The sequence below is a fragment of the Xyrauchen texanus genome, chromosome 29 (assembly GCF_025860055.1).
Source record: "Xyrauchen texanus isolate HMW12.3.18 chromosome 29, RBS_HiC_50CHRs, whole genome shotgun sequence".
In the NCBI taxonomy this organism is placed as follows: domain Eukaryota; kingdom Metazoa; phylum Chordata; class Actinopteri; order Cypriniformes; family Catostomidae; genus Xyrauchen; species Xyrauchen texanus.
Genome location: NC_068304.1, coordinates 31,768,745 through 31,789,556, shown reverse-complemented (window position 1 = coordinate 31,789,556; position 20,812 = coordinate 31,768,745). Strand labels below are relative to the sequence as shown.

At 39.6% G+C, this 20,812-nt stretch overlaps 1 protein-coding gene across 1 annotated transcript in view; it reads left to right on the top strand.

The window, feature by feature from the left end:
* kcnj5 (potassium inwardly rectifying channel subfamily J member 5) overlaps positions 1 to 20,463 on the top strand; it is a 74,000-nt gene extending 53,537 nt beyond the window's left edge. The window contains exon 4 of the mRNA XM_052097072.1: positions 19,244 to 20,463. Coding sequence (XP_051953032.1) covers positions 19,244 to 19,584 — 341 coding nt within the window. The 3' untranslated portion in view covers positions 19,585 to 20,463. The remainder of the gene's footprint in view (positions 1 to 19,243) is intronic.
* Positions 20,464 to 20,812: the final 349 nt, after the last annotated feature.

Here is a 20,812-nt window from a genome sequence, read left to right as displayed (position 1 = left end):
TTGCTCTGTGATGGCATCCTTTTTTTTAAATGAATACCAAGAGGGCACAAAAAGTAAAAGGTGAAAAGCACTGTATGATCAAAGTTCCATATATTCATAATAGACAAATGTGCAATTTTGTATATATATATATATATATATATATATATATATATATATATATATATATATATATACCACGACCTGCAATTGTTATTGACTGATTTATCCAAGGGCCTAAAAGTAATAATTTAATTTTAGGAAAATCATGCTCCGTTCCAAAAATGTTGGCTCTGTTCCAAAACATAGTGTGCTGTTCCCTTTACAAAAACCTTCACTAGGATGCTGCGCTAAGAAAAGCGCTTTGGGAACAATCCTACATTGTGACCAGCTGTGAATATGTGTGTAACACGTCAATGAACATTGACCGGAATTTATAGCCTCGGCTGGTGAGATCATTGGATGCACCTGTGGCCAGGCTATAAATAGATGCGTCACCAGCGTGTCGTCAGATCTATTTTCTTCAGAGCCATTCTGTGTGTGTGTGTGACTCACAAGCCTGTCAAACTTTCTTTCCTCTGTTAGGAGTTAGAATTGTTTAGGCAGTGCGCAGTGAACCTTTTCTCCTTTCTCTTCTTTCTTAAAAAAAAAGAGAGAATGACTGAAAGTTGGAGCAAACGATGTGTGTTCCTTTGTTTACGCTCTATGTCCGAGAGGGACACGCATCAGTTTTGCTTTGTTTGTTTGGGGGAAGTGCATGCTGCTCTCGCGTTGGAGCGGGGCGGGTGCGAGCATTGCGATCTGCTTTCGGGCGAAATGCTTCGCGCTCGCCTCACTTACTTCCGGGAGTCAGCGGCCACTCTTTCATTGTGGGGCTCTCGCATATATCTGGCTGAGGAGCGAGAGACGGGTCTGTCCCTATCGCTCGCTCTCTCCTCAGATCCAGCTGATCCTTCTCGTTAGCCTGAATGTAACACAGGTGTTTTCTGCACTTCTCGCTGCTCCGCACTGTGTTCGCGTTGTCGCGAGACTCTGTGATAGTATCGCGAGACTTGACACACAGTTGCGTCATTTTCCTTTAAATATGGCCGCGCGCTGTTGTTTGGTGTGTGTGTGTGTGGGAGCCGGTGTGTTGAGCTGCTGCAGGTAGGCATTTAGCCCTGTAAACCTTTTATTCATTAGACTGCCGGTTTAACTGTTATACCCGCCAAATTTTTAGATGCCTCTACCATTTCATTGACTGCTGTTTGAGTGACTTAATGATACGGGAACTGGTGAGTGTCTTTGTTTGTATTATATGGCTCTGATAGTGTATCGTATATGGATTTGTTAGGCGGTGCTGGCGCTGGCTGTATTTGTTTGAACTGTAATGAATCTGACTATATACTGTGCTTATTTATATGAACAATGCATTAATTAATCGTAATCTTAATGTTGATGTTGAATTATGAAGTTGTCATCCACTTTGATTCTGAGATGTATTTTGAAGCTATTATTGATAATATTGTCTATTTATGAGAGTACTCTTGCTGATTGTTAAATTATTTATATTGCTATATGCAGTATTTAAATTGAATCATGTACATGATGAAGTGAATGAACTGAGATTGATTATGATAATATGATGACTTTATGGTATTATGATTATGGTGATATAGTTGTGATGCTTAGAACCAGTGTTAATTATTAATTGGTCCTGTTTTGTACAGGCCAGGTTCTGTATATGGATGGCGAGCCACTAGGCCCAAAACTGATGCTTTGGAGTGCATGCATCTGCCGGTGTGGTAGGAGGCGCTGCAGCTGCTTCGTTAGATACACCTGCACACACCTTTAGACATATTCACACCTGCACACGTTCATGTTTATTTCATGGACTATTCCATCATGGACTCATTAGACTTTGCCTGTTAAGAGTTGTGTGTCGTGAACTGCTGCGGCTTCAAGCACTGATTATCGAATTAATTCTGACATTGTTGTATGTTCATCAGTAACTTTGAACTGAATATTATCTATGTGCACGTGTAAATATTGTAAATGTTTTTGTCTTATCTGTCTAATACAATTCACAATTGCACTGCAGCCTTGAGTCTGTGTTCATTGAACTTCACCTCTTCCTCCTTGAGCTGAACTAAGATCTTCTGATACTGGTCCATTATTTTTACATACAATTGCAGCAATTATATATGCTACATGAAGCTGAACCTCTGTAAATTCCACGCATAATAATAAAGCGGCTGAGAATTTATTTGAGGTGGTTACTCGGGCTGTGGCCAGACTACAGCTAGACTGGTCACGCGAACAAGAGACCCCCCCCCAAACGCTCCAAACTATAAGACAGATTTCTGTCTGGTGGCAAAAAAAAGGGAACCCTTCCTTTCTTTGATGACCTCCATGACGAGCTTTCTCGTTCATGGAGGAATCTTTTTACTTCCTGTGTCTTCATGCCCTTGATGTTGAAATATTCGACTATCGTGGGTGCCGAGACATGGGGGTATTCAATGATGCCGCCTGTCGAAGAGACGCTTGTGGGCTATCTCTCGCCGGGCTCGGCATCGTCATTTAAAAAGCCCTCTCGCCCCACAAAGCCTTACAGGATGACCTCCACTTTAGTGGGGAGGGCTTATCAAGCAGCAGGTCAGGCTGGTGCTGCTCTGCACACAATGGCTGTATTACAGGCTTACCAGGCTGACCTGCTGGACGACCTGAGTGTGGGTGCTGTGCTCGACGAGCAAGTTTTTTCTGAGCTTCGTCGAGCCACAGATCTTTTTCTCCGCGCGACCAAGCAAACAGCCGTGCCATCTATGTCTGCCTTGGTCAGCGCGGAGCATCAAGGACAAGGATAAAGTTTTCCTCCTTGATGCCCCGGTTTCGCCTACTGGCCTATTCGGCTGGCCGAACAGGGTATGGTTATTGGAGCTAAATTCTCCCCTCGACGGCTCGCCTCAGGCGATTCCGAACAGAATGGACCTTCTTTCTCAGGCACAGGGGACTGTATTTCATCCCCGGCCCGAATTGTGGAACCTTTTCATGCTTGGCCCCTTTTGGGTACCAACTGAGGTACACAGGGCTTTCTCCTGGGGTTAACAATAACATTTTAAGTGCTATGGCTCCCTCCACTTGGAACCAATCTAGGTAGATTTTACAGGGCAGAAGAGGACCTCTTCGCCTCTATGAACAGCGCAATGTCTCCTCTACTTCTCCCCGAGTCACCCAGTCCCTCCCTCCACTTTTCTCAGCGCAGCATCTCTTTCCGCTTTTTTCGTGAACAAGGGTTACACCACTTACCCGAGACATTTGTTGTATACTGCCTACGAATGCAGCTAACTGTCTTCTAAGGTAGCATCCTAATTGAATTTGGATGAAAGAAATATCTAAGATAAACAAACACAATAAAGTCAAAATCTTACTTTCATTGCAATTTCTAGTGTACCCAATATGCTTTAATCATGCCAAATATGCTTCTCATCAGGGACAGATATTTGCGTGGCATGATTGAAGCCTGGTTTTCACTAAAGTGAAGAGAGAGCTATCACAGATGCACATACATGATCAGCTATGCTATCCTACTGTGTTTCTGCAGTAAATATTTCTTTAAATTAGCTCGACAGCAACTCTGTGTGTCACACAAGAGTGCTAATCATCATCAAATACAGGGCAAATGCGACTCACAATTGATTTCAGTAGTTCGCATTAGCATGTTGCTAAGAGAACACCATAATACTATAATAAGTGTAAACATACACAGCACACACAATTATTGGAAATTTATGTTTTTTTATATATAGAGTGTTAAAAAATTTTAGGTCCCCCAAAAATAAAAATTCTGTCATAATTTACTTAAAATTTTATTTTATTTTTTTGCACTTAACAACACAAGTTCTCATGTGAATATGCAAGCCACTGTGAAGTGAATAAGCTTCTCTCATGAACTCATGAATGTGCAACAGATGTGAAGGTTCACACTGACAAATTACTTACGTTTTGGGATTGTTTCCCATTAAAACCTTTCATTTGATTTTAGAATACTTAGAATTTGATGCACAAATCACTTGGAATACTTAATGATAATTTTGGGGGTCCTTTTTAAGCTTTAAAGTGAGGCGTTGTCCACTTTCATTGTTAACTTGTTAAGTATATATAAATATATATATATATATATATATATATATATATATATATATATATATATATATATAAATGCAGCATTCGTAGCATTATAAACTCACTGGTTTTGGTACAGAGCATCACATGACTATCAGCATTCTCCTCTGAAGAATTCTTCAGAAGCAACATTCATGTCTCCCTGAAATGCTGTCCCATGCAATCCTGTGCCTGCGTAAGAGTACATCAATATTGGCTATGCTTTGGAAGACCAGATGCATGCTTGTGGAAAAAGGGACAGCCCCCTCCCAGCAAAAATTAAATTGGCGTATCCTTACAGATCAATGTGAAGTAGAGGGTGCATCCGCATCTGTAACTGTTGTCACCTTGTACTTTTCCCTGGTAGCAGTTTTTCTCAGTGTGCACTTGTCTTTCAAGAGTTTATCGTAAAATGAGTCTAAATTTATCCGGTGTCCATGTTGCATTCATTAATGATAACACACTCCACAAATACAGATGTCCCAGGCACAAAACAAACTCCACGCAATTGATGGTATTGCTCTCCAGCTCACAAAAAACATCTGTCCATCTCTCAGACATGGCCATCATGTTTATGTTCCACTCAGTGATGTGACGAGTGACAATGTTTTTCGCGCAAGCCCCACTCATCAAAAAGCGTGGTTTCATCAGTCAAACTGAGAGTGGGGATTCTGGAGTAGAAGTGTTCGAGGCTGCTCTGAATGTCTTTCCACCTGGGATCTCTATCAGTAGGGCCCACTCAAGTGTTTCTGTGTTCGCCAATGAGTGGAGGTAATCCACCGATGCTGAATAAAAGTTTCTCATTGCAAAAAATAAATTATCCACTTGCATGTCACCAGCTTCAACCAGGGCATCCAACTCCTTTTTAATGTCAGAGCTTAAGAATAGTTCCTCCAGCCTGGCCTGCAAGACTTTTCTCAGGTCAAAATGTGCAAATCCACTTCTGTGGCTGATATGTGGCCTTGCTCTACTATCTTCAGTGCACAGTTAAAAGTGGCTGTTTGCTTGAGTGCGAAACCAATCCAAAGTTTAGTGCCATTGATCTAATGAAGTTTGGTGTAAATTACGTGCAACCCTGCCTTTGACAGATTACAGTTTATAGATTAGGGTGCCACTGGCTAAAATAAAGCTACAAATGAGATTGCTGACATGCAAGCCTCCCTGAGATCGAAGCCTACTCCCACTTGCTAATGAGGGATAATGGCTTCCTTTGATGTGCCATAGAGAGCTAATGACCTGTTGAGTGCAATAAGGTCACAAACAACCTGGTGTCTGATTTGTCCAATATAGCAATGCTTTAATTTAGCTCTGGCATGTGTCAGAGATGATGGATGGCCCGTTTAATCTAGTCTATTATTTTTTCAGTACTGAGAGTCAGCAGTTATATGGTGAGTCTCTAGAGTACTGCTAGCAACTTGAATGAATGTGATGAGACTGTGTGGTTAGATAATAGTTCTAATGAAAGGATCTGGCTGTATATTCGCTAACAGCCCATGAGCCAGGCATCAATACACAGGGTTATGTAACTAATGCATAAATGTTGCATTACATTTTTCTGACATCCTCAGTCCCCCCAGACACAAACATAACCTTTCCAATGTATCATGCATCTTATAATTGTTGCAACATTAGCCATTTTCATTTCAGAGATGTGCGTAATCTTCAAGAATGCTCACGAACAACGACCTTTCCCTATTAAAAAGTTTATCACACTGAAGGACATGACAGTTGAACATATTTGAGACATTTTGACTGTTTCAAAACACAGTGAGCTGCCTACTGCCTAATTCAATATCAATTCAAATAAATCAATTCAATACAAAAAGTATTCATACAAATTTCAATCTAAATAATAATTTACCATTTTAATATGTACGTACTATGTCATTTTTCAATGTGCTATGACCTAATTCACCAAACCCTCTTAACCCTCTGGTGTCTGAGGGTGTTTTGGGCCCTGGAGACCTTTTGACATGCCTTGACATTTGTGCTTTTCTCAGTTGCTTAAAAACACATTAATGGCTAAAGTCTGATAACATTGTATTCAGCACAAACTGGGCTACAATAATATGTGAGCAACATGTGTGTTCATGTTTGTATTTTTGAGAAAATAACGTTTATGCATGGTTTTTGAAAAAACTAAATTTTAAGTCATTGAAATAAGGCCATATAACACATACTAAACATTTGTCCACAAGCCTTTTGAGATCTGGTGAGATACAAAATGATGTGAAAAATGTCCTGATCACTCATTCATACAAAACAATACAGTAATTTAACTTTTTTAAGACACTTGTAGTGTTAGAAAGGTCATATGCGAGGAGGCGTGAACTATCATGAATATTGATTGTAATTCACACCTGAGGAGAAAAAAGACCCCTCCCCTGGGCCTATCAATGAGGAATGTGACAGAACGAGAATGAATGTGAAGAGACTTAATGATCAAAATCAAGCTTTAAGTTAAAAGAAGTAATCAGACTATACATTTTCTTTACATAAGACTTTAATAAATTGTAGACCTACACTACCGTTTAAAAGAAGTCTCTTCTGCTCACCAAGACTGCATTTATTTGATCCAAAATAGAGTAAAAGCTGTGATATTTAGTTAAAAGAACAGTTTTGTATTTTAATATATTGTAAAATGCAATTTGTGATCAAAGCTGAATTTTCAGCATCATTACTGCAGTCTTCAGTGTCACATGATCCTTCAGAAATCATAATAATATGCTGATTTTCTAAAATGGGCATATTTAAAGTGCATTTTATTCATTTAACCTGAACACATATTTGCAAGCACAAGCTTTGTTGATGATAATGAGGCAGCATAAACACTAGTTAAAATATAATCTAAACATTCATATTATTTTTATATTACATATCATATTTATATCATAAAGCATACAATTGAAATACCTGCTTTAGCCGAAACAGCATTTAAATGTAACTAAAACTTGCTTATTAGGATAGATTTCAAATTTCAATACTCTGAATCCTGGCTGGCAAGTCTGGAAACAGTCCCACTAGTAAAATATATACATGTTTTTATAAAATAGCATGTCAACTAATTAAAACTAAATGACTTACTTGTCAGAAATTGTATCCGCGGCTAGATCAAGTCTCTCTTCAAAATACAAACGTTCATCAGAGTCCCACTCTTCTTCTGAGAAGTTCAAATGTTAACATTTCGTGACTATACAGGAGTTTCCTCGCATGTGTATCTTGAGGTCTTTCAAACGTGCAGATAAGTGAATTAATTTGTTGTTTTTAAAACACAGTCGGGTCATTTACCATTTGATTTGATCGTCTCAGCACATTAGCGTGTGAATAGCACGCTCTGCTGGTGGGTGTGATCACATTAGAGATAAATCGCTGAGCCAGGAAAAACTGTACATCGCTTTGTTTCATGAAGATTACATTGCAGGAGAATATTTGATTTAAAATGGAATTGTTTTATTTAAAAGTAGACATTTTAAGCTTTCTTTAGACATATGTTTCATGTTTGTGTGATAAGTATTCGCAGAGTTTCAGTTCATTTTTGTGATGTGTTTCAGATATATGCTCGCGAACCCAGAGACTGCTTACAGCTCACCCTTTTTATTTTCTTTATTTTACTAAATGTTTTTATGTTATTGTGAGTGTACACAAATAAAAGCAGACCCTTTATAGTCTCCAATGATGTCTTACACTTATCTGTATGCCCCAAAATGAAGGATAATTTTATGTTGTTTCCGCTGTAATGATGAAAAAATCCAGCAGGACGCGCCGGCATGTCCGTCGACCCCAGAGGGTTCAAATCAATTGTGAGTTGTGTCTCCTGTGTGCTTCACATAAGGAGTGCTATTTATATGTTGCTCCCTACATGGAATATTCCTAATCAGTCACTTTCGTGGTCACTGATTCAGTTTGGAATGCTACATAGGAAGCAGCCTATGTAGGGAGTACACAGCAAGGCAGCCCATTACAGGTTTTGTAAAAGAGTGTTTCTCTCTATCTTTATCTGTATATAATGTGTTAATTTTGTCACAAGAATTGATAATGACTGTCATGATATTGCTTACAAACTGGAAAGAAGTCAAATACAACGTAAAAGCTAAGACGTCTAACAATACAAATTAAAAAATGAAGTAATGACCAGAACTCTGCACCTCTACTTCAGTAAAGAAAAAGAACCTGTCAAATGGGACACCATCCGAGTGTCACGTGGTGTGAAGCCCATATACAATCACGCAAATGTATTAGCTGATGGCCCTTAAGCGACGCCCCTTGTGAGCTATGTCATGTGCTCCATAAAGACGCTTGCTTTCTTGCCATAAGTGTCAGATTTTCTGCAATAGGCACAAGCCTATGCATCTGCTAGAGAGTATAGCAAGCTATGCAGTGTCTATTTCCCCTCCATTCCATTCCATTTCTGAGAACTCAAGCTACGTATTATCGCTATAGGAATGAATGCATTCACTCCATGCGAACAGCAGCTGCCAACTGTCTAATCCCCTGTGGCAAGCATGTAGCAGCGCACAAGAGAGCTGAAGCATCTGAATAAAAAAGGAATTATGAATTTACTCCTGTTCCAACAGAGAGAACCTGAGAAGCAGGTGTCAATCCCTCATGTAGATTAAAAAATCTAACAAATGTATGCAAAGAGGACCACCCTGTCACCATACAAATGTCCTCCAAGGACACACATATAGCCAAAGCCTATGAGGATGCCATGCTCCTCATAGAATAGGTTCAAATACCCAAAGACGAAGGTAAATTGTGCGCTTCGCAAGCACTCGAAATTGCATCAATAAGCCAATGAGAGAGTCTTTGTTTGGACACCGAAACACTGTTGCAGCCACCAAAGCACACAAACAACTGTACACTGGCTGGTACGGTAAACAACAACTCACACTGCCCAAACTGGGAAAAGAATATGTAACCTTTCATGCTTCTCTGACTCAAATAGTGGAGGTGAGAAGCCTGAAAATTAATGGTCTGCGAGAGAAACAATGTAGAAATAACCTTGGACAAATAGACCAAATGTGGTCTTTACCCAAATTTTTAATAGCCTGGTGCAAAATACATACACAATGGATTGACCGACAGGGCATACAAATCACTGACTCTCTTAACCGATGCCAGCAGTGTTGACTTTAGAGTAAAAAATTATTAGTAACTGCTGTAAAGTTTTCAAAAGGAGCACCTTAGAGCACCTCTAAAACAACAGATAAATCCCATAAACGAACGTGGACAGTACGAAAAGGTCTAAGCCTGTGTACCCTGCGCAATAAAGCAAGAGACAAGAGAATGTCTACCGACAGAGATCCATTGATAAGCAAATGTTCATTTGCTTATCAATGGATGGAAAATGGAAATGTTCACGGCAACATAGACTTTAAGCATTGACGGGGCGACCTCAGCCCCGAAATTCTCCTGCAAATATTCCAGCACTGTACCGACAGGGCATTAACTGGATTTTCACCTTGCACTGTACACCAAGAAACAAAAATATGCCACTTAAATGTATATATATCCTACTCGGTGATGGAGCTCTAGCATTTAGAATGGTTTCAACCAAAGCGTGGTGTAGGATGTTATAATGGTTGTTGAACGTGTCTAATTCCATTATAAATTTCCTTACATAATAATGATGTAGAATAAGGACAGTTTAATTTAATTCCTAGCTTACATACTGTTCCTACAGCGGGATAACCCATCTTTCAAAATAATGCCCCATTAAGGGGCCACACCCATAACTTCCGCAAGTCTGGCCGGGGGTGACAAATGCTGAAAACATATTCGCTTTGACTGGAATCTCCTAAGGTGTCTTTTCCAGGAGAGAGACCAGTGTCGAAAACCATACTTGAGATGGCCAATATGACACCACTATCCTGCTGAACCATCTACAGAACTGCAAGCAGCAGACTGTTCAGTGGAAATGCATAAAAACACGCTCTCAGCCACTGACGCTCTCAGCCAGGGCATCGATGCCCAGTGGTGAAGGGGGTGAGAGAGAAAACCAGAGGGGACAGTGCAACATCTCGCTGAAAGCAAACAGGTCCACCTCCGCTCTGCCGAGCCTCCTCCAGATTTGTTCCATATCTGAGGGTGTAATGTAATTCTCCAGGTGTCAGACCCTTTCTGGAGAGGAGATCCGCCCCAAAGTTCAACATGATACATGTATGGCTTGTAAAGATAATACATTGTCCCTTGCTGACAGAAGAGTGTGATGTGCCAGCCTTAGCATGGCATGGGAGCACACCCCTCCCTGTTGTCCAACTGGATTAGGACATGACTGTCCTAAATCTCAGGCAGCAGCACTGTGAGCATCTCCAGCCAGTTCATATGCCAATATTGCCTCTGGCCTGTCCAGACTACATAGGCTGGGTGACCTTTGTGTACAGTGTCACAACCCATGGAGGAGGTGTCTGTTGTTATTACCTTGCGGAAACACACCTACCTCAACGGAACGCCTGACATCAGAAGGCGGGTCCATTTCCATGGCAGCAGAGTTTGGTAGCAAACACGTGTCAATCTAAAGGGACAAAGCGCATGCTTCAGTTGTTGAAGTCCCTTTGTGGAGTTTGCCCCGCACTGAAAAGGACTTACATGAAACATGACCAGGGGAATGACAGTGGACGCCATGATCACGAGGCCCCAAAATTCATTGAAATGTTCTAACAGTTATAACTTGTCACACTCTGAACATCGTTACACAAGCCATAATGACAGAACGCGAGCTGTTGAGAGGTGTGCCTGCATCACCTGTGAGTCCATCTCCACACCTAGAAACAGAGTCTGTTGTCCTGGCAACAGGACGCTCTTGTCTAGGTTTACAGTCAGCCCTAGATTGAACATATGGCTGAGGAAGACATCTCAATGCTGGGCAGCCAAAGTCTCTGAGTGAGACAAACCAATCATCGAGAAAATTCCAAACACAGATGCCATAAGGTCTCAAGGGAATCAGAGCTGCATCCATGAATTTTGTGAAAGTGTATGGTGCCAGTGCAAGTCCGAACGGAAGGACGCAAAATTGGTACGCTTTGACAGTGAATCTGAGAAAACACCTGTATTTTTTTCCGATGCAATCTGAATATAAAAATATGTGTCCTTCAAATCATTTGTCACAAACCAGTCCCCCAGGTGTACTTGTGAAATATTTTTTTTCTGAATCAGAATACTGAAATGACATTTCATTAGAGTGAAATTCAAATTTCTAAACTCCAAAATGGGACACAAGCTGCTATGACCAGAAAATAAAGGCTGTAAAAGCTGCATTCTCACTAAGAAGGGGGAATCTCCTCTGTTGCCCCTTTTTTTAAAAGAGAGTGAATTTCCCAAATCAAAAATGGGGCTTCCCAAACAGAGACGTCTTTTTGAACAACCCCATTGAATACTGGCTGAGCCCGCCTGAATTGAATGGGATAATCATGCTCTATCATGCGTAGTCACCAGTTCAAAATGCCCTGCAACTGTTGCCAAGCCAGTAGATGGGCAGAAAGAGGAATTAATGCATGGCTCTCGCATGTAGCATGACATGCAGCCACTAGATGGCGTGCTTGGCTTACCTTTGACAACTGCCCCACAACCAGTGGAGGGTGGCCTTTGCGCTGGTTGAATGGAATTTAATTAGTTTCTGCCTTTATTGTAATCAGGCATCAGGAATGTTTATATGAGAAAACTGCCACAACAACCCAGCGTTCTTTATAGGGGGACAACTTGTGGTGCATAGGTTCAATGTGTTTTGTGTACACTTGTGCTTGATGGACATCGAATTCTGTTATGCTTGTCTCGAGGCCCTTGGTCATGGAGACAGAAGCTTAATTCGGGAAGTGGTATTTGTCTGTGGGGGAAAACTAAACCATATTCTGGTTGTCGGTCGTTTGAGGCATGTACAACTGTGATCTCATCCCAATACTGACCGAAGGCCATACAGGGGAGAAACGGATACATTTATACGGTTTGATTTCGTTCACTGAATGGGAGCCCACACTTTAGGCTTATGTGTAGACCTATTTTTATTGTACATTGAGTTATATTATGCATGCCCTGAGACCCTTGGTCATGGAGGCAGAAGCAAAACTCAAGCTGAAAATATTTAATGCTTGTTCACCAGTGCAAATTACGGGGGAAAGCTAAGCTAAATTGGTGTACTGAAAAAGTTGTTAGACACTAAACTGGTCCCAGCATATAATGGGGAAAAAAACTGTTGTACATGCTTTTGTACACTGGATAAAAAATTTAGTTGAGAATGATCAACATAATTTTTTGTTTACGTTATTCACTTGTTACATGTTGGGTTTGGCATTTTCTAACCTAGATTTGTATAAAGGGGGACAAAGTCTGTTGTCTATCACCCTCACAAACAAAAGCATTGCCTTTAACAACTCCTTCCTCAGCACGAACCGAGGGAAGGTCGAAATGGAGCCAATGAACTCAATATTCACAGTATTCTTTAATGTGATGTACTTGTTTGGACTGCAAAACTACCGTGTGTAGATCCAACAGCTGTCTGAAAAGAGTGACATCCATGTCGCCATCAAAATATCAAGCAGTGATGGCAGTGCACATCTTACCAGAATTCCCGCGTGATCCACGAAAGGGCGAAAGAAAAAACGATGATACCGCAAATACTTTGCATCTCCTGATAGAATCCCGAAAGAATAATGGCACCGACGAAGCACTCCACGCATTGGTTCACCATCACTCAGCTGAGGAATATTCTCTTTTTCCAGAACAACACAGAAAAAGACAAAAGGGACAAAGGGGCCCATTTTGTTTCCTTACCTTCCAACGACAAATTCTCTCATACAACATTTTTTTAATGGCGACGGCTCACAATGCATTGTTTGTCTTTCACACACATTGTTTGTCAGAAAATGGCCACCGATCTAGGCCTCAGTGCATGTCCAACGAGACTCACGCTTTTGCTCAGGGGGAGGGGATTCCAGTGTCCGTTTGCATTCCTATCTTCTCAGACTCAAAGCTGTAATCCCAAACAGCTCCAGCACATGGAGCTCCATATCTGGAGGCCGTAGAACTGTAATAAGTGGGGATAATGTCTCGTGGTGAGAAATTGTGAGCTTCAATGAATCGTCGTCGTTCCCTTGTAACATTTGGAAAAAAAAATTCACATTGAAATTGCTCTGAAATTTACGCTGTCAACAACATCCTTACGAGTTTGTCACTCAAAAGGGAAAAAAATGATCCTCGCTTCGACGTGAGACTCTAGAAGCAATCACGGACTTATACAATTTGTGCACTGAAGAACAGAAAATCTGAATTGATGGCGCGAAAGTGAGCGCCTTTATGAAGCCTGTGACATAGCTCCCTAGGGGGCATCACTTAAGCACCGTCAGCCAATAAATTGGCGTGATTGTATAGGGCTTCAGACCACGTGACACTTGGATGGTGTCCCATAGTGATCATTTGCAGGATGAGTTCTCCAGGGAACCACAAAAAAATCAGTCCTTTGAGCACTCATAATCAATGTTGTCTACTAAGTATGTCCAGCGGCATTAAAATAAGTATCAGTGTTATTTTTTTTTTAATTAATGCCATTAACTTCCCATTCATTTACTTTTAATGAGTCTCTCAAACCTACAGATAAGAACATTTATTGAGTTAGTGTTCTATCACTAATATAGATTTTTATTTAACTTTTTTAAAGGCTGAATTTATGGGTGGGTGTGTTGATTAAAGAAGGAACTGAGAAGGCAGTTTGAAGTTTATTGATGTGTGCATGGGCAGTTTAAACTTTAACACTGACTAATAGTGCTGGATTTTATTTAAAGCTCAGACAAACCTGTGGAGCATTCTGGTGCCCTCTGAAGGCAGGGATTTTCACTTCTCCTGTCTTTGCCACTCATGAACCATTAGATAAGTAGTTGTTCAGTAACCATAAAATCACTGGATTGAATGTTTTATAGTTCTTCTTGATTACCCAGGCGTATCACATTTATTTATTATTGAACAGGTCTGTATTTAAAGTGCAGTAATCCATGAACAGAGAACAAAGAACTCATGCAAACTCTCACATAATGCATAATATAATACAGGAGTTTTTTTCTGAATCACGTTACTATATCTACATTTTTGCTAAATTATTTTATGTGGCTTGTTGTATTGCAGCAGTTTCCTGGTGAAATAAACACTAATGGTACTACATAAACGTGACCTTTATTCTCTTCCACACAAATCACAAGTAAAATGGCATGTTGTCATTTCATAAACACTTATTTCCTGCCCTGTTCCTTACACAATGCTATCTTATGACATCTAAACAGTTTTACTGTAGTGCATGTCATGTAATGTGATACATTTTAACATTTAAATTACATAACCATTCACATTTACAAGCTTGTTGGAGCGTGATCAAATTGTGCAGCAGCTTAACTTATATGAGTCCTGAAGAGCACACAAGTTGACATGTGAGCCAAAAGTGTCATAGAACAACCACAAAATTACATGGTTGCTTCAGCAATTGTGTTTATCATTTCACACTTGCTTGTATGACACTATTAATTAGGTTAGGTTTAAGGTTAAGGGTAAGGAGGTAGATTTTAGACTTGATTGAGGAGATAACTTAAAAACCTCATCTGTTTGACAGAACATTTAACTTGCTTTTTGTGCAACCCAGTGGGCATTTCACTGCATATCTCCCACAATAAGTTTAACAAACCTTGTAATATCATTTTGCAAACATTTTGCCACCATCACGTAATTTTCATGAGATCAGGCTGTTTTTAACTGGTGGTTTGCAACCCACAAATTAGTGCAGTTCTGTCCTTATAGAGATAAAAAAAAAACAATGCTAAATGCTAATAATAAAGAGCAACTAATGATATAAATAGTCTTATCCCACATCTAATTACATGTCAATTAGAAGTTAGTCAAATTAAACAGTTGCCAACATGGACAGGTTACGTGACATACCCTGATTCTAAAAATCACAAACAGAACTATTTAAGATATCCAAAAATATTACACAATCAGCATAAAGACCCCATGCAAAGTTTTGTGACTTTTAGTCCATGTCAGTTAGATTTAAGGCCATCTATATGCTAGTGTACTGCTAAACATACAGTAACTTCTAAATACTGCTTTCTCTAAGCAAAAACTGGCAAAACTGCCTCATACAGACCTCACTCATTTTGCTCAATAAAATGCTGTCAAGAAAATTATTTCGCGTGTAGACATGAAGCGCTGCATGATTTAACGTGGTTTCAAAGCACCTTTTAGACCATAAAGTTTTTCCCTTCTAAATGTATCTTTATTAATCAGCATGTTACGAGCCTTAATAAACAAATCGAATAAACAAATCGATTTCTGTTCAATTTTGTGAAAATTAATTAGATGTCTGGAATGGATAACAAAAGACTAAAATGACTAGATGGTAGACTAGTCTCTCACTTTAATGAAAATATACAAATGTTTTTTACATTTTTTTTTTAAACGTTTTCAACATTTTCTCTCGGGACACCCCTGAGCCCACATTCAGCATCATTCCACAGTCACAAGGGCTTCTATGCCCCCATACTTGGGTATCTGAATCTAAAGAAATTTTAAAATATTCCAAAAAATACTGGACTGCTGTCACTATGCTTCAGAACAAACAGATGATCTTTTAACATTCATTTTCAACTGATAAACGGTAAAAGACGGTAAAATTGGTAAAAGATCCCGCAGACCCCACTGCTTTGGCCGTCTCTGGACCCCCTGTGCAGTTTTGTAGAAAATATTTTGACTGTTTAGAATAATTTTTTTCTTCTTTTCTTCCATCAACTTTGAAATAAAAAAAGAAAGTGTAATGTGTAAATGTATATCGTGATAAATATGTTAGAGTGGTGGTGGCGTAGTGGGCTAAAGTGCTGAACTGTTAAGCAGAAGGTTGTCAGTTCAATCCCCACTGCCACCACCATTGTGTCCTTGAGCAAGGCACTTAACTCCAGGTTGCTCTGGGGGGATTGTCCCTGTAATAAGTGCACTGTAAGTCACTTTGGATAAAAGTGTCTGCCAAATGCATAAATATATAAATATAAATATCGATATTGAACTTATTTCAATAGGAAATATGTCAGTACAGGAAAGAAAACTGTGCTTGTCAAGTTAATTCATGCAGACTATAAATGCAGGATTACGGTTAAATCATATTTCTGCTGTTGTTTATGCATCTACAAAGTTGTCAGTTTGACTATTCAGCCTATGTTATGTTAATAATTTTGCATGTCAAGACTAGTGGGTCATCACTTGATGTCCAAAACCAAAACCAGTCCTTCTAATGGTGCTTGCCATGATATGAGGAACAGCCCAGAATGATGGTACTCATCTGTGTCAGCAGCTTTTCAGTGTCACCATTGTTCTCCACAAATAGACTAAGGAACCCCTGGCCTTGAGGTGCTATGTCCTTATTTATAGATTTGAAAAGCATACTTGCGTGAAACCGTCTATTGCTAGGTTATTGAAAACAACATACTGTACTCTCTCCATCTATTTCCCTTTAACTCACACAATCACACAAAGCACAATGCTAAATGTTTTACATCTGGCTCCCACACACTCTTGCTTCTCCAAAACCTGTGAAGCAAAACTAGAGGGAGTCAAAGACTCTCAGAGCGTTGAATTAGTTTCAGTTTCAATGCTACAGTGTAGATTATTCCTCAGGAGGTTTGCAAAAAAATCAGCAACTCAACAACTACTGCTACTTTGTAGTTACTGCAATTGTCACACTCCATTTTCTCTGAATCTGGGCATAGTTTAGTGAAAGCCATCTGTCTCAGGACAGATTATTGTCTGAGACTGACTGCACTTTGCCTTTGCATGGCTGCATTTTACAGGGAACTGCAACTATAAACATTGTCATGTTTAGCTTTCAGTGTAGAATTTTTCTTAATGTTTTTTCTTTAACAAATACAATGGTTTACAAAAAGGAACATTCCATTATTATGGATTTACACTAGAATTACTGCATGGTTTTCTGCAAATAACTGCAATTTTCTATGATCCCAGGCATAAAACAAATCACTGCACCAAAGGAGACACAAGACATACATACAAATTTGGGGCAATTCCTTTTATCCACTAGCTATTTCAGAGTTTTTGAATAAATTAGTCACGTGAAAAGATAACAATCTCTTGAGGTTACTGTTTTGCATCCTATCTTCTAAATAGAAAAAACAATTGACTTGGCGGATATGAAAGTGGGCAGCACACAGCACATTAACTCAGTTTACATGACAACTTGGAGTCATGGGCCAACAATTTAACCCATGATCCCATGACTTTCACATTTATAAAACAATAATGTGCAAAGAAAATGAAATATGCTGTTTGATACTTTTCAATTTTTTCAGCTTCCAGAATGTCATAAGCTGGGTCTCCATCCAAATATTTAGCATTTCATAAGGGCATTTCAAAACTTTTGAAAAAATGAAATCCACTATGTTATGTGCATTGTCTTGAGCGAGCCCACCATGTCATTTTGGAGCAGCTCAATGACCTTGCTTAGGGGAGAGTTGTATTTGCGGTATTGGAGCAGTTGTTTTATTGAATTCTGCCAGGAGATGCTGCAGAATGAGTTTAATATCTCATATAATGTAGGCTGAAATATTCCACCAGCCTCAATTTTTAATTGTGAGGACCGACTTTAACTACCAGCTGTGAGTTAAACAGTTCAGAATGTCAAAGGTTATGTTCGAAGAATTGTGTGCCAAGGTCGGACCTTTCGGTCGACCCTTCGCATCTCATCTGTCACACACCGATAACACTTGCACAAACAGTCAAAACACATTATCGTTCTGCGAATAAACTATTTCCATCATCTTAATCTGCATTTTTAGGTATGTGAAACTCTTGAAAATCCACCTCTGCCAACCACATACATTTTTAAATGAATTTTGAGAGTTTATGCTTAATAGGTCCTGCTCAACCCGCTCCGAGCGGGATTCCAACTGGCATGGGACGTGGGCATTCTAGCGAGGAGACTAAAGGCTAGAGCCACTAGCGTCAGTCTCTAGGGCACGTCTTGAGGCCAGGGGGGTGATGTTTACACACACGTCACAGCTATCATGTGCCAGCTGGCTCCCGTTACACTCACCCCTAAACCTCACTCCCATCTGGGTCACAGCACCACTGTTACCGGTCCTGCTTGATCCGCTTAGAGCGGGATTCGAATTGGCGTCGAAGGCATGGGAGGTGGGTGCGCTAACAAGGAGACTAAAGGCTAAAGCCCCTAGAATCAGCGCTAATGCGCCTCTCGAGGCCAGGGGAGTGAGTTTTACACACAGAACAGCTATAAAGTAACAGCTGGCTCCCGTTACATATGTACATATCAGGCGTTTTCATTCCATTTTTTAAGAGTAAATAAAAAATTTGCATAAAAATTGTTGGATGGAATCACAGCAATAAATGCAAAGCATTCAGAAAAGGAAATGCAAGGCATAGAAAAGCAGAAACTGACAATTGGGAAGGAATCTGAGAGAATGAACAGTGAGAAGTCACAGTTGTCACAAAACTATTCACTCACTGATTAATTTACAATATATTAAATTCTGTTTAAGTTTCCAGGTCAATGGGATGCCCCAGGGTGTGTAATGTAGCTAATATTTGTGAATATATTGATGCAATTAAACATCCACATTTTTTATTTATTCACAAAATGCTGATTTATCAGGAGCTTGTTACAAAAACAAAATTGTTTAATTGGAATAAAAATGATTGAGAGACTGAAAAGCATTATCATTACTTTCAAAACATTTTTTTTTTTTTTTTCTGTTTTCTGTGGCATATTACATTTCTGACCTTCTTTGCTGTTTTTTTTTTTTTTTTGGTGCCACTAGACTTACGTTTAAAATGGGGGCATAATACATTTTGAGAGCAGAATGTGCAATTTTGCTAACAAAGCGCTACAACCCATATCTCTCTGGAAAAGCTGCTGTAAATCAAATGTAAATCATATCTGACCTGCACTGTAAACATTGAGAGCCTGTCTCAAAATACATTTGTTTTCTCCCCCTCTCCCCTTCTGTTTTTGTCTGTGTTTGTGTGGATGTACATTTGCACTTACTCATGTTTGTATGTACCTGCATTTGTGTGTGTGTTGTGTGTGTGTGTGTATGTGCACCCATATTTTCATGCATGTATCTAGGCATGACCTGTCAGGCGCGCAGCTCCTACCTGGACTCGGAAGTGCTGTGGGGCTACCGCTTCACCCCTGTGCTTTCTTTGGAAAAGGGCTTCTACGAAGTCGACTACAACAACTTTCACGACATATACGAGACCAACACTCCCACCTGGAGTGCAAAAGAACTAGCTGCTAGACTAAAAGAAAGCCCACTCCTCCCACATCTCCCTCTCCTTAGCCCTGACCTCAGAGAGCACACGCCTGACCCCTTCTCCAACCGAGACACCCCAACCACGCTGAAGGAGAGGAAGAAGGAGGGAGAGACAAACAATGGCTCTGCCAACCGTTTGGAGGAGAATCCCTAGCAAGAAGGCCTAATCTAAACAGACTCAAGGACTGTGTAGTGATTGGCAAGCTTCTTTGCCCTTGCATGGAGAGATTTTCTTGCATTAGCCATACCCTGGTTACTTTAGAGAACCAAGCTGATGTGTAGACTGAGATTAGACGCACAAAGAAATGAGAATCCATATATTTATAATGCATTTGTTATTTACGCCTCTACAAACTCATGAAAAGTACATGCATACTGTATAATCTGTTTTAGCTTTTTAAACTGTCATGCAAATATTTATGCTATCAATCAATGTCCTGTACCTCAAGGACATACGAGTAGCCAAATGCACTTCAATCCCCAAGCAAATTAATGATACCCCTTAATCCAACCATTGCAAATCAGCTTTAATAGAATCCCAATGCAAAGACTCTTAGGAGAAATATGGAACCAATATCAAAGTTGCGCCAATGCTTGTGTGTTTAACCATGATGATGGCCACAGTTATGGACTACAGTGTTTGATTCTTTAAGCTCTTTAAGCTAAATTCTATTGTATGATTTTGTTCTGTATTATAGTTATGATATTAATTTCCCCTAACTCATAATGAGGTTCATTACTGCATGAGTTATGACTTTCAAAATTAGAGCCAGGATGGCAAATATATATAATGCACCAGATACAAGCACAATCACTGCAGTGACAGACGTGCAGTATGCAAACCTGCAGTAAATAGTAATAAAATGGTGTCAAATGAAAGTCATTTGATCTGGTTTTAGACATTTTGCTCATCTATTGTCTCTGTAAAAAAAAAAAAAAAAATACAGTAACACTTTACATGAATGTTCTGTTTGTTAAGGGTTTATGAAGGGGGTTCTTCGATGACCAATAAATAATTTATAAATGCATATAATCATTGATATGTGGTTATAACAATATGAATAATAAGCCTGATTGTCATGTAATACTTCCCACATAGTAAGCCATTTTACCTTCCATGTTCTAAATTCTTAATAACACTTATTCAACAGTAGTTACCTATGAAAATGTACCTTATTGTGAAGTGGACACATATGAAAAATGTATTGAGGAGTTGCCAACATTAAAGACCATGTGCATAAAATTAAATTATGGTTTAATGGTCAACAGGATTTATTATATGATATATCCGTGAATGAGCATGAAGACCTGAAAAGTGTTTTTGTGGATGTCTCTAGGTAACTATGACAAGGTAAGTTGGGACATAACTCAGAGAAGCACAA